The 14,954-nt window shown below is 33.5% G+C and overlaps 1 protein-coding gene across 4 annotated transcripts in view; it reads left to right on the forward strand.

The window, feature by feature from the left end:
• The window catches only part of LOC109858759 (cytochrome P450 4C1-like), a 38,464-nt gene extending 24,470 nt beyond the window's left edge, over nucleotides 1-13,994 (forward strand). For 2 of the 4 annotated variants that reach the window (XM_020436327.1, XM_020436328.1), the window contains exons 5-15: nucleotides 2,747-2,837; nucleotides 2,969-3,154; nucleotides 3,287-3,377; nucleotides 3,460-3,562; nucleotides 3,688-3,775; nucleotides 4,030-4,136; nucleotides 4,212-4,280; nucleotides 11,431-11,599; nucleotides 11,755-11,934; nucleotides 12,144-12,280; nucleotides 12,577-13,563. In XM_020436327.1, the coding sequence (XP_020291916.1) occupies nucleotides 2,747-2,837; nucleotides 2,969-3,154; nucleotides 3,287-3,377; nucleotides 3,460-3,562; nucleotides 3,688-3,775; nucleotides 4,030-4,136; nucleotides 4,212-4,280; nucleotides 11,431-11,599; nucleotides 11,755-11,934; nucleotides 12,144-12,280; nucleotides 12,577-12,636 (1,281 nt within the window). In that variant the 3' untranslated portion in view covers nucleotides 12,637-13,563. Of the gene's footprint in view, nucleotides 1-2,746; nucleotides 2,838-2,968; nucleotides 3,155-3,286; nucleotides 3,378-3,459; nucleotides 3,563-3,687; nucleotides 3,776-4,029; nucleotides 4,137-4,211; nucleotides 4,281-11,430; nucleotides 11,600-11,754; nucleotides 11,935-12,143; nucleotides 12,429-12,576; nucleotides 13,564-13,811 lie in introns of those variants that run through there. The other 2 variants (XR_002250649.1, XM_020436329.1) reach the window with 2 other exon arrangements.
• Nucleotides 13,995-14,954: the final 960 nt, after the last annotated feature.

Raw genomic sequence — 14,954 nt, forward strand, 5'->3', positions numbered from 1 at the left:
GGTATAGGACTTTTCACCTCAGTTTTATTCCTTCTACCTGTGTACGAGAGATGTTAAACCAATTCTGGGACACCCTGTATATATATTAAAAAATATATACAATATATACTATATATACTATGAATAATATAAGGTAATATATATAATTTTCTTATAAAGCAAAAGTGTGTATAGACTTTATTATAATTAATTANTTATTCTAAGTATCTGGAATATTCTGATACAGCCGAAGACAGATTGAGTCAATCTAAATAGAAAAGTCTTATACCATTTTGCAAATATTCATAATAATTATTGAGAATGATTAATTAATACATATGATGATTGAAAAATATCAAACGTTCGCAACAAGATATTAAAGTTAGAAATCAATGACTTGAATGAATTAAAAAAAACTGCAACATATCACAAGAGAATTATCTAGAACCATCCCATATAATATCCTAAACACTTTTCTGTATCACAAGAAAAAACAATGCATAAATACCATGCCAAACTAAATCACAAACCACGAGCAGATAAGAACAACTCCACGGTAGCGGAGTAAAAAAAAAAGCAAGATTACATCAAACAAATTAACAAAATGTTACTGGATAACAATACATATACATAAAAAAATTAACAATACGTTTGAGATTGACACTTTAGATCCTATTGAAAGGAAATTAATTATACTACCTTACATCAACAATTTATCAGAGAACATTACAAAAGGGTTTAAAAGAAAAGAAACAATAATAGGCTACAGATGCTTAAATAGACTTAGTGGATTAATCAAAACTCAAAAAGATTTTACTCTTCTTTCTGAATCAAACATGAATGTAATTTACAAGATCAATTGTAACAACTGTTGTGCATCTTACGTAGGGCAAACAAAAAAATAGCTAAAAACAAAAATAAAAGAACATAAAAGAAATTTTGACAAAATTTCATCGGAACTATTGGTTATCTCCGGACATAGATTGGATTACAACCATTCATTTGACTGGGATAATGTCGAAATTTTGGACATTGAATCTAATTTTTATAAAAGACTCATTTCGGAAACTATTCATATAAACCTATAACAAACCTTGGGTTTAAATATTATCAGTAACACGGACTTACTAGACAAATCTTACTTTTATCTACTTGACAATATTAAAACAAACAGACTTTAAATTTTAAATTCAACGTATTTATTGACTTTATATTTCTTCGTAAGTGAGGCTTTGTGTATATATTTTGCGGTCTTTACGGTTTGCACAGCGTTCGATATTGACTTTCACCATGTGAGTATCTTGTCTGTTTATACGTGCTTCAAAAGTGACAACATAATAACGATTTTAGGACTTATTCACACTAACTCCAACGGTAAATACATCAATCTACTAATAATTAACGCAACAACATGTAAGAACGTTATTTCTGAAGAGGACTCAAGTAGGAGTTGAAACATACAATTTTTACCGTGATATCATTTTGTATTAAAATCGCGGTTTTACTTAATTTAATTTTAATTAATAACACCTTACATTGCTCGTTTAATTGACCTGTTTTATTATTTTTGAAATATTGTAGTTTAACGCTTTTATATCATTCTTGCGGCATGGTACCCTAACGTTATCGAAGGATTTTACCTGCAACGAGGAAATATTAAAAAAAAATCTAAATAGAGAATGCGGAGTAAAAAGACAAACAAGCGAGAGAAAAGCGGAAAACGCACGAGAGCCAGAACAACAAATCGCTAACAGCAGACAGCGCTGTCTAAGAGCAAAACGCACTGATGAAAATTCTGTCTTGTCACACAACGACACAAATAGCACGCCAGGAACAATTTTTTTCAACAAACGAGCAAAAGAAAGAGCTTCAAACATTTGAAAATTTTAAATTAACATTTTTCAAAGAATTCTTGAAGCCAGTAGTCCACCGATGGTTGGAATCTCTAATAGTTTAAAATAAATAACATATTAACTACTCAGTCAAATGAGATAAAACGGAACGTTTCAATCACTGTTTATTTCTAATCATCATCAGTCATTCTACAAATTAGCGTAATAAAGATATTAGAAAAAATCTGTCAATGGTTACATTTATTTTACATCTCGCAAAAGAGTAAAGTAACGGTACATGCCATGTGACAATTCAAAAAAGCACAAAAGAGAAAGAAACTCGTCGTCATGTATTAACAAGCAGGATAGTCAAACCAATAGCAAAATCAGCATGAAAAGATTGTCTCAACGTGATGGTTCTGTAATAATTGTGTGAAAAAAAAAATTAAGTTACTAATATTCTGTGGATAGAAGAACTGTTAGTACGTGCGGTGCCACAGGAATATAGCATCACAGTTTGTTGAATTTGTGGAACTCCTTATAAATCGGCGTAATTAATAATGCTGTCTGTGGAGAAACTGGAAAAACTGGAGAACTATCGAGAATGTGAATGGAACTCCTGTCAGAATTTGCACTTTTTAAATTTGCGATGTCATCTTCACGAGTGCCCATGCTTCAAAATTCTGATAAGTTCTGCACGTATTTTTGCGCGTGTTTCCCAGCGCAGATGGTACTCAGAGTGAAGCACATTTGTGCCTTCATTTCCGCTCCAAACTGAAAAACTTTCTATCTCAGAATCACTTTATTACTCTCTTTCTCTTTTTTCACATTTGCGCACACCGCCATCTCGCGACCGGAAAAACATTGCAATCTTTATAAAAGATGTTTATAATAAAAATGATAACTGAAGATCTTTTATATTTTTTTTTATCTAGGCTTTAGTAGGCAGCATGAAACATAATGAAAAAGGTGTTGTATATAATCTTTCTCATTGTTGGATTCGGACCGGTCTTCTCACTAGCGGAGGTAACATAACAGTAATTAAGTCATGTGTTAAAATACATTTTAACCTTCATCAATATTATGTTAATATTAGTAGTAAAGTAAAAGATCACTTAAAAGTATTTGGTACCATAATTATTTCCTCTGTGTTTCAGGTAACAAATGGCGAACACGGCGAAACCTTTTAACTCCTACTTTTCATCATAATATATTGAAAAACTTTGTTGATAGTTTTGTCGAGGAAGCAAATAAAATGATTATGGTTTTGAAAAATAGTAGAAGACCAGTTGTGAAAAAGTTATGGCCATTTGTAAGCGAATATACGCTGAACTCAATATGCGGTAATCTGTGTTTGTTGTACTCATTATATCTATTTTGAATATAATTTAAAAATAATAAAAAATTTGTTTTTGTTTATCAAGACTATGATAAATTAAACATCAATATTTGATTAACATGTACTGCAATTTTAGAAACATCTATGGGCATTTCTATAAACAATTCAACTGATTCCAAAAATTATCGTGATGCTATTGAACAGATGAATGACATTCTTATGTATAGGTAATTTATAACTATATGACAACTATCAATTATTTTCTTTAGCATATTAATGTACAGTACTCACATAAAGTTTTCGATTTAGAGGTACAAGACCTTGGCTATACAAAGAATGGATAAATGCATTGTTTCCAATAGGCAAAAAACAAAAAAAACTTCTGAACACATTACACGGTTTCACAGAAAAAGTACGTAAAAGTAATTCAACTGTAATCAAGTGATACTAACAATAAGTTATAATGATATAACAAAACAAGAAGATAAATAAAAGACGAATAAGAGAAAATACTATACTCTGTGTATGTATTTGTAGATTATTGCGGAGAGGAAACATTATCATGAACTTACCGGTGGTCGGTATTTAAAACCTGAAAGTGAATATGACACAGAAATTAATGACAGTACGTAACAAAACACAATATAAAATGTTTAAATCAATTATGTATTTGTGATTTATACATAGTATAAAGTAGTTTGTTACTTATAAACAAAGGAAATGACATTATAGTACTTTACAGTATATAACAACGACTTTTACATAAAATTGAATTAGTCTTGTTGGATGAAAATAGAGTTTATACCCTTCAAACAAAAAACTTTCAACAGAATATTTAATTTTTAAGTCAACTTAATATATAATAGTGGATTTTTGTAGCTAAAAGAAGACGAATGGCCTTCTTAGATTTATTGATAGCGGCGAATCATGAAAACAAATTAACTGATTTAGATATCAGAGAAGAAGTTAATACATTCACAGCTGCGGTAAGTATTTGTTTCTTAGAAACCATGTATATATTATTAAAATCTTATATCACATAATAAATTGTACTATTACAGGGATACGAGACTACAACAAATGGAATATGCTTCGCTTTGATGTTGTTGGCTAAACACAAAAATATTCAGGTATATTTTATGTTGAACAAGAGAGTAGTGTAATTATTTAAAGGAAAAACTAAATTTTAAGGTAAATGTACAGAATAGGGGAGCCCCCTCCGATCGGCTTCTCGTTTTGATATATTGTAAATATGACCTTCCTGAGTACGTTTCTAAAAGTTTTAGCCGTCGCTCATTGTTTATAAAAAACTTATGAACAAAAAAAGTTTCATAAATAAACTATCGTTTTTCGACACCGTGTACATTTTTCGTGTGTTGTAAGCATGTAGGCAGGGGGGAGGAGCGAAGCCCCTCCACCTGCGGGGGGGCGCAGCCCCCCCTGCCTACACGCTTGCAACGAAGAAATGAAAACTTTTCGTTGTTTACGACCTTTTATAATTTTAAAATAATGTTTTCCGCAATGAAATACATGATTTTCCAAACTGTTTCTCAATAGCAAAACATTTCCACATTTCGGACACGTTATTTCTTTACAAATGACTTTTTTTTCACTCAAAAAATTNCACAAAGAATCAAAATTGTGTGTAACATTTAGAAATTCATGGAAACGCATGGTGAAACTTTCCAAAATTCAACCGTGTACGACAGAAATCTATTACACACTGAGCGAAAAGACGAATACGAACGAAGGAATCAAAACAAAACAGAAAGTTTCGCGATATGCTATATATACACACATTGTTGGCAACATAAACATTACTCATTTCCTTCTGAAATGTACACGGTGTCGGAGAAAATTGGTTTATTCATGAAACTTTTTCTGTTTGTAACTTTTTTATAAACAATGAGCGACGGCTAAAAGCTTCATATTGTTACTCAGGAAGGTAATCTTAATAACATATGTGAAAAAGAAGCCGATCGAAGGGGGCTCCCCTATTCTGTACATTTACCAATTTTAAAGTACTTTCACCCAAAACCTATTTACTGCTTAAACTTAATACCTCAGTACTTAAATACATATACATACGTATGTGTATATACATGTATAGAGAGAAAAAATTTAATACAGAGAAAAATATACATCGTATAATAAAAATAATTTTTTGTAGACGGAGACATTAAAGAAATGTCAAAGTCTACTTAGTTGTTTAAAGGAGGATCCCGATAGCCAAGATTTCTTTTGCGCGGAATGACGGTTGCACAGATTCCGTTTGCCTAGATCCCGTTTGCACAGAAAATTTTTGCGCATAGGTGTCATTGCACAGACATATTATAGATTAAGCTGGGTTAGATGTCTTCGGGGTGCAGAAGGAGGGGCGGAGCCCCTCCCCCGCCCACGTATGTACTATATAGTGTGTGATATAAGCAAAATATTTACTTCGCAAATGTAATAATAACGACTATGCGCAATCAGAATCTGCGCAAAAATTTTCTGTGCAAACGAGATCTAGGCAAGCGGAACCTGTGCAACCGTCGATCTGCATAAAAGAAATTTTGGCTATCAGTATCCTGCCGTTGTTTAAACAAAGTCATTCTATGTAAGTTTCTACATATTAATCGATGCAATAGTTGGCGCATAAAACATATAAGAGTAGAATACCCAAAAATTTAATATTTTACAAAAGTTTAGATTGTAATTTGGCGTACTGTATTATTTAAACAATGATATATATCGTAAAATTTTTCGATCATCTTGCCTTTTATGCATATAATAATAAAAGAACTTAATTCATGTAAGGACATATAATTTCTTTTTAAGATAAAACATCAAGTTTTGCAACAACTCACATGGCTTTGACATGTCTTCAGAAAAAATATCTTGTAAACTATTTAATCTTTAGGGATATCCTACTTTTATATTTTTTCACGGTAAACATAGCAAAGATTCGATTCATATAAACAAAAACTTAAGTAGGGTAATTTCATTTAAAAATGTCACATTGACTTTGAAATTTCTTCAACTTTTCGTTGTTACACGTCTTTTTCCGATTTTAGTTGTCATACTGGATCAATTTGACCTAATCCGTGAACGTAAACTGTTCTGTATACTAATAAATGTGTTCTTATGAAGCACTTAAATAGAATTAAAAAATTTCAAATAAAAATGATTGTCTTACTGTTTTGAGCACTTCTTTACACAACAACAACTGTACTCAATTTGAAATAAAAACAACGCCTTTATCATGTTTGGGTCACTTTGATTCTACGATAACTTTTGACGGGTGTCAAACACGCACTGAGGCTTTTTCTTACTCTATAAGAAAAGACAAGAAAAGTCTCTATTCTTATAGAGGACACTTGAGTTCACACATTATTAGTAGGCACTAGTATTGTTTCGCTGATGTCTCAAAGATATTTTATTTCAAAGTCAACATTGGGGTCATTTTGTCACCCAGTGTGACAACAAAAAGGTGATGTCTCCATCTATAAAAACAAAAAATTCTTTCATACACCTTTCTTTATATATATATATATATATATATATATATATATATATATATAATATATATATATCAAATACGTATATTAAACAAATTTTTTATATAAAGTGCTCGACTGTTTTTAAATATTTATATCGGTTACTTTACACACGCACACACACACACACACACACAAATTATTATATATATATATACATATACACATATGTGTATAAGAGTGTTCCAAAAGTATGAAAACTCTTGATTATTTTGAAAACATTTTAAAAAAACGTTTAATACAAAAGTTATAAGAGTTTTAGTGATGCATCACATAGTACAGTTATTTTGACCTTGAATGGCGTTATCAAGGTCAGGATATGAGCAACTTTCAACAGGCTATGAAAACTTTCAAGTTTTTAAGTGGAATGTCCTCTTTTTTATAGCATATATTTATATCCCTGATAGGAAAACATTTACAAAATTATGTGACGAAATCTTGCACTAAAATTGTAATTTGCAATTATACAGACATATTTTAGGAGATAGATGTAAAAACATTGATCTTTTATCAAATATTTGTCACTGTTTGCAACAGTACTTTCCAAATACTATTTCGGCAAAAGAATAACGATATGGCGAATCATCGTAGCAGTATATTTGCAAAATTAATTTCACAAAGAAATTGTCTAATAATTGAGAAAAGAAATTCAGCTATGTGATGTTTAAAATATGTAGAAATATAATTGCATATGAAGAAATGCAAGAAATCGTCGTTACTCATAATGTCATATTTGTGCAATATTTTCACAATTTGCCTATCGGAGGTATTGTACCTATTGTGGAAATGCATAACGACTCTTTTCTAATTTTTGACAAATATTATTTACAAAATTTTATTGTGACAAAACTGTTGCATTATGGCGAATCATCTTAGTGCAATCATTGCAAAATCGTCGCCATTCATGATGCCATTTTTGTGCAATATTTTCGCAAATGTGCCTATTAGGGATAATTGACGTAGAGACGACCTTATAAAGCTACAGTAGAACTTTATTTATATGAATCGGAAGGGAGACAAGAAAGTTCAAATAACTGGATAGTTCATATAATAAGAGTTCACCTACAGGTAGTCAAGTAAGAGCGTGGTTGACTTTGCCGACAGGTAATAAAAGATTTTGCTCTAATTCCTTCGTGAGCCTATAGAGAGAAGCTTTGTCCTTGATGCATTGTCGACAAAGATTCAGCTGTCGTTGATTTTTTGGAAGAGAAACACGTTAAGCGTCATGAGTGCTAAATACGCGTCGCGCTACGAGGCTGTGTTCCTTTGCACCCATCCGAGAGGTCCAAAAATGTCGCAATCAGCGGCTGCTAAATACATGAGAAAGTCGAAAGCATTTGTACAGAAGTGGATACAGCGATATAAAGTGGCAAAAAATGTTGATGATTTACCAGAACGTGGCTCGATAGGCAAAGTGGACAAAAAAGACGGAAAAAAAATAGTGAATCTGTTTTTGCGGAATCCTGCTTTAACACTGCGGCAAGGACAAGCAAAATTAAAGTCAAAAGGTTTAGATATTTCGTACGAAACTATCCGAACTCATCTCCGTGCTCATGACCTGAAATTTCGCAACACAATGAAGAAGCCTCTGTTGACTGAAAAACATGTGACGAAGCGACTCGCTTGGGCGCATGAGAATATCGATAGAGATTTTGACAATGTAATTTTTACTGATGAATGTTCTATATGGGCACGTTGTGTCCTCACGCGAGCCTGGTCAACTTCCACCAATAGGCTTGTCCAGCGGACCGTAAAACACGGAATAAAGGTGCATCTTTGGGGCTGCTTCTCAAAGCAGGGATTCGGCAATTTGCACCTGTTCACCTACAACCTAAATGCCGAAGGAATGCTGCAAATCTACAAAAAGGCTTTGCTGCCGTCTGCCAAACGTTGGTTCATCAGAAAAAATGACGATTGGATTCTGCAGGAAGACATCGATCCTAAACACCGCAGCAAGCTCTGTACCGAGTGGAAGACGCAATNTGGCATCGTTACATTGGATTGGCCGTCGCAGTCGCCNGATGCAAACCCCATCNAAAATGTGTGGGCATATATTAAGCAGAAGNTTCGTGGAAAACGCACACACACTTTGAAGCAGTTATCTTGCGAAATTCGTCGGATCTGGAGATCGTTGCCACTAGAATACGCCGTCAAATTAGTCGAAAGCATGCCTCGGAGATGCCAGGCAATTATCGACGCCGGTGGTGACTGGACACATTATTAACATAATTGCATCATTNTTTGTATTGAGTACAATGTATATATAAATATAAAAATTTCATTTAATAAATTTTTTCATAAATTTACACGACCACGCTCTTACTTGACTACCTGTACTTCCCCTCACCATCTATTGCACAAGTTGTCCGCTCTTATTATATGAACTGTTCATATACTAAGAGCTCAGCTAGTTCAGTTAACCCGGCATTGCAAAAAATACGTTCATATAACTGGAGTACATATAAACAGAGAGTTTCACTGTATTTTATTTCACACTCTACTCTTCCAACCCGAAGGTTAGACGAGCATTCCTTTATCCGCCACCTAGGGGACGCGCTGTGTAAGCTGTATCATCTCAGCCCACAGTTTCTGTGTGTGTGTGTGTGTGTGAGAGAGAGAGAGAGAGAGAGAAGAGATATAAACTCGACCTGGCAATCTTCACGTGGTACATCTTGGGTAATCCTAATACCGGCGGTACTGTAACTTTCAAGTTCCATAACTCCGAGAGTTCTTATGAAAAAATTTTGTAACCAGTGTTTCGGAAAGGTTTCTACGTTGGCTATAAATATATGCTATGAAAAAAAGGACATTCTATTTAAAAAAGTAAAAGTGACCATAATCTGATCTTGACACCGCCAATTAATACATTATAATAACTTTACTGTGTAATGCATCACTAAAAACCTTATAACTTTTCAACAAGATATGTATAAGGCCTTACGAGCCATTCTCAAGATGTTTTTTTGAGTAGAAACTTATACGTGTATATACATACATACACATCTTATAACTTTTGTATGAACCTTTTTTTTTTAAATGCGTATTTTTCGAAATAATCAAGAATTTCTATACTTTTGGAACACTCTTATATACAGTGTATTTGACAATTACTTTAACATTTTTTGCAGGTAGAAGGAGTAAAACTGAGTCAAAAAGTCCTATATCATTTTACGAGATTCGCAATAGTTACCGAGATCTTAATTAACAAAGATCGAGCGAATAAGCATGCATCGAGCTGTCTTCTGCTTGTAAAGAGCCGTCTACAATGGAGAGTTGTAGGCCGTAATAGTAAGAAATTGACCAATCACAATCGATTATTCTTCTGTACTTTGTCTGTGATTGATCAATTTCTTACTATTACGTCCTACAACTCTCCATTGTAGACGGCTCTTAAGACAGTACGGCGCGCTTCGCGCGCTTACGGTGTTATCCGTAGCAACGTATGGAAGAAGCTAATGTAACAGCATATCAGCAAATCTACCGTAGTTTTAATTGTTATGAAAATTTATTTTTTTTAAATGTGCGGCACTTACATTTTATATTAACGAATATGTCTGAAATAGGTTCAAAAACACCAATCTACACGCGTTAATGGTTTTAAGTAAACAGCGTAAAGTTTATCTGATTGAGGTCGACTTATATTTGTTTTTAGTTTTATATTGCAGTCATATTTAAATTACGCACTCTTAACGTTTTAACTAATAAAATTGAGTTTAAAAATTGTGATCACATGGATTCCGTAGTAAGTTATGGTATAAGAAAGAGTTTACAGTTAATATGGACTGAAAGAATTTTTCTCGGAATATGTGCCAAGGTGATTTGTGGATTGTTTAATGAATTTATGCTTTTGAAGGCAATCTTTTACACTGGTGTGTGCGTATTATTTTTTAGATACAATTTTCAACGTCTTAAATTTTTCGTTTTTGTGTTTGCTACAACTTCAGTTAGTAACTTAGTCAATTAACTTAATGGTGCGTATGTATTATTGTTAATTTTACAAAAATTAATATTTTGCAACAATGGAGGGACAAGTTTTTCAGCGGCCACCATTTTTTACGGTTACATAGCACATGATCGACCTTCAGGAAAAAAATGTATGAATGCAAGAACTAACTTTTCCATTTGTTACGAAAGCGTTATATAACACAGGGTACAAAGTTATTAAGAGTGAAACACAAATTCGAAAAGGACAAAATAAATTGTATGATTTTCTATATTTTTACCGACTTTATATACTTTTAAACGCCAGCAATGACACAAACGTTCTGCATTTTTATACATACTAATTACTAGAAAGTATACGAAGAAAAAATATGTTTTGTGCATATGAAAATCAACTCAGATTTATCAGTATTAAAAAGTCCATCAAAAGGTAAAATTACAGTAAATTTACTTATATACCATAACATGTATATACTTAATAAAAGGTAACCGCGCAAAGCGCGCTGGGCTGTTTTACGCGCGTAAGACAGCCTCATGCATGCTTATTCGCGGATTTTTGATAATTAAGATCTCAGTAACTATCGAATCTCGCAAAATAGTATAGGATTTTTCAATTCAGTTTTACTTTTTCTCACCTCTACGCACACACAATCCTTTCTGTCACTCCAAAACACTCGAAATAATTGCTCTAAAGATTCCAATCTGTCACCAACGGTCTCACACCGACACTGCCGGAAACGGAAGTCTTAAATATATAGTATATATAGTATATTTATATCATTTATCATTTTTTGTACAGGATCGCGTTAGACTCGAAGTTAATACTATGATTGAAGAGAATGGTAATAAATTTACCATATCGTCGTTACAAAAGTTATCGTACTTAGATAACGTTATAAAAGAGGTTTTAAGGTTATACCCCTCCGTGCTTCTTATATCGAGAGTGACAACAGAAGATGTAAAATTACGTGCGTATACTAAGTAAATGTACAATACAAACTTTTGAACATAGTTGACTGTTTTGTAATAATGTAACATGTCTTGTGTCAACTTATTTTGATTTCTTTACTTTCACTTTATTATGATAAGAAACAGATAGTATACATTGTATACGTTTTTATAGAATCATACACGATACCCTCGGGCACGAATATATTTATAAATATAAATGCAACTCACAAAGATCCAAATTTTTGGCCGAACCCGGAAGTATTTGATCCGGATCGATTTCTCCCAAAAGAGTGTCAATCTCGTCACCCATACTCGTACCTGCCATTTAGTGCAGGACCGCGCAATTGTATAGGTATGTAAAAGTGCACATTAGTATGTTTTTATTTAGTCTAAAGATTATTCTGTAATAAAAGTAGAAAAAGGTACCAATATTATCAAATAAAATAATATTATACTTTTATAGCTTTTTTGCTCGGCAAAACGTATCAGTTTTTCCACTTTTTAAATGTCTTATATTTCGTAACGTGTATGAACATTCTTATTTATTCTTACGATTTACAGGTCAACGATACGCTAATTTACAATTAAAGGTTGTAATAGCCTTGCTGGTACAAAATTTCTATTTAGAACCAGTTGATCTCTCGGAAAACATAGAAATAATGATGAAAATATCGATTAGTCCTACTCGTCCACTCTACGTAAGATTTGTTCCCATCGATATACAGTAACTTCGTGTATGAGCCGCATCTATTAAACCTTTAATTTATCAAGTTTGATTTATATAATATATCCGCGGGCGTAACATTTATATAAATGTATACAATTTATATGTAATGTTAAAGATCAATAAACTATATCAATGTTATACTGTTGTTTATTACAAAAATAAATTACACATTCAAAATCTTTATTCTTTATACTGTTACGTCCTGGACTCCACGGGCTCTTTCATTTTGCAACTGAATATAATTATTAAGTCCAACGATAATTCTAGGAAATGATCCTTGTAACGAATTCCTGGAAAGAGAAACGGGAGCCAGCCGAGATAAGATAGACAAGTCCAAACCGGGTGTCATATTATAAAAAAACCTAGCCGAACGTCATATTATAAACAAAATCTAACCGGTATCGATGAGCAAAGGTTATCGCCCCTCAGAGGGGAATGTGATGAACAAAGATTCTCTGTACGCAAGCTACGCGCTCGGAAATTTTGGGCATGACACAGCGGCTCTCGCGACTCTGGAAAAAAAATCGAAAATCAGGGGGCTAGAGTTGCGACTCGCAGACATAAACAAGATAGGGCACGCAGTGATAAGCGAGATCTAAACAAACGATGATCCCATCGATCCGGAGAATCAAACGAAAGGGGAAAAGGTCTTTGCCCCGACGGTCAACGAACAAGAGGGCAAAATTTCGAGAAAAGACGATGGAGAAGGGGAGATCAACCAGCAGGTATAAAAGCCCTGGATGCTCGATCGGGCATTCATTAATCAGTACGCAGTTTTCCAACACAGTTCGATTTTCAGAGAATATTTTCTCGCGATAGTCAGTGATTAACAATCGGTCAGTCAGTTTGAATCAAAGAAATTTCGCAAACTTCTCATTCGTCGAACCTGCTGAGGGTGCCGCCGACTTCCCTTGCGATCATCTGCGAACAGCGCGAATCCAAGCGAAACAACTACGACTAATCACCGAGCAACCTTGCCAATTTCCAGCATCACTATCACCAAAATATATCACCGAGTACATTGTAAGTCTCATTAATACAGACTCATACACCTTTTGCATTTCGATATGAGCAGCAGTCAAGATCATCAATTCTTACAACCATTTCTAATTCTCGACACCTAACGTAATGTAATGATTCCGAGTACCGTAATAACAACCGTAACATTTATCCAATCAATAATTCAATAATAGTGATCTACTCTTGATTGATTATCTTGATTTGCTACTCATAGTCAAAAGAACAGCGTCTATGTTAAAATAGAATCTTCCGAACAATAGATCCTCTCATTTTACGATCTCTTGCGGAGACGGATCCGACCGACGACCCGTAACTAACTAGTGTCAGTGTATTTTGACAAGAAATGATTTCTCGTAAACGCACTCCGGACTTAAGATTCTCTATTAACTTTAATCCAACTCAATAATCTCGATGTCACTACAACAAAACATTTCGCCGCTTGTAACAATACGCGAAGATCTCTTTAATAATAATTGTTATAGAACACGAATCGTCGCACCTGAACTGTACGTGCCAATTTAAAGCAAATTCATGCGGAGTCTACTTATGTTTTCCTTCAGTTATTATTATTGTTTTAACAATCTACTTGAATAAACAATTATGATAATACTTTGTAACAAATCCGGCTTTGATTAATTCAACCTTTATGGACCTCGTCTAACTAACAAACTACTACTAGTAAACCACACTCACTTAACAACCCGTTCATTCCTCGTTAAATCGCGTGGTTCCGTTCTTGATAATTGAGACTTGCGTCTTAGACCTAAAAAGGAACCGACGAGTGAGAATACGTTAGACAGAGAAAAATCGGGTAACCCCGTTGGCCTGTCTGCGTTGCCGAACTGTCTCGCTCGACCCGCGCATTCCTGACTTCCTTCTTTATGTCAGTGTGCCGGGATAGACTTCGCTTGAATGTGTTAGTGCGTCTGTTGCGTACTACCACTAATGTCTGACCGTAACCATAGGCTCAGGACGTAACAGATCATTGAAATTTTGGGGGCTCGTCCGGGATATAAAAACGCGAATTTGAGGAATAGGAATGACCACGAGATGTCCCCCTAAAAGGGGACATCCAAGTGTTATGCTAGAATTACGATGTCCCCTGAGAGGAGACAGCGGAGTGCAAAGGGTTAATATCGAGATAGTGATAATAATTATTTATTTGCTTATTTATTTTATAGGAAGACTCTTACAGAGAATACAAACAAATAATAGTTAATCTTTGTAATTACACTAATATAATATTTAAAATATCTTTTTTTCTAAATATTGTTTCTTTTTAGTATGGAACACTTTTTAGTATGTAACAAAATTAATAAGTAAAAAAGAGATTAAAGAAATACATAACAATAACAATCAGTACTACATTCATATCTCCACCGAAATGTAACTTATAAATTTTCCTTTTTTTTTATGAAATTCTTCCCGTACTTACCTCTTTCATTACTTTTGGACGAGATATTTCGTTATTATGATATCACTTATGCTTTAGACAAAATATTTCGTGTCACAACTTTTGTTATTCGAAAATGCTATAAACAAGATATCTTATATACTTTACTTTGTCATCTGAAAATTTAGAATAAAGAATCAATTCAAGAACATTTTGTTGATATCTCGCCCGT

Source organism: Pseudomyrmex gracilis, unplaced genomic scaffold (genome assembly GCF_002006095.1).
Source record: "Pseudomyrmex gracilis isolate BER0280 unplaced genomic scaffold, ASM200609v1 scaffold_223, whole genome shotgun sequence".
In the NCBI taxonomy this organism is placed as follows: domain Eukaryota; kingdom Metazoa; phylum Arthropoda; class Insecta; order Hymenoptera; family Formicidae; genus Pseudomyrmex; species Pseudomyrmex gracilis.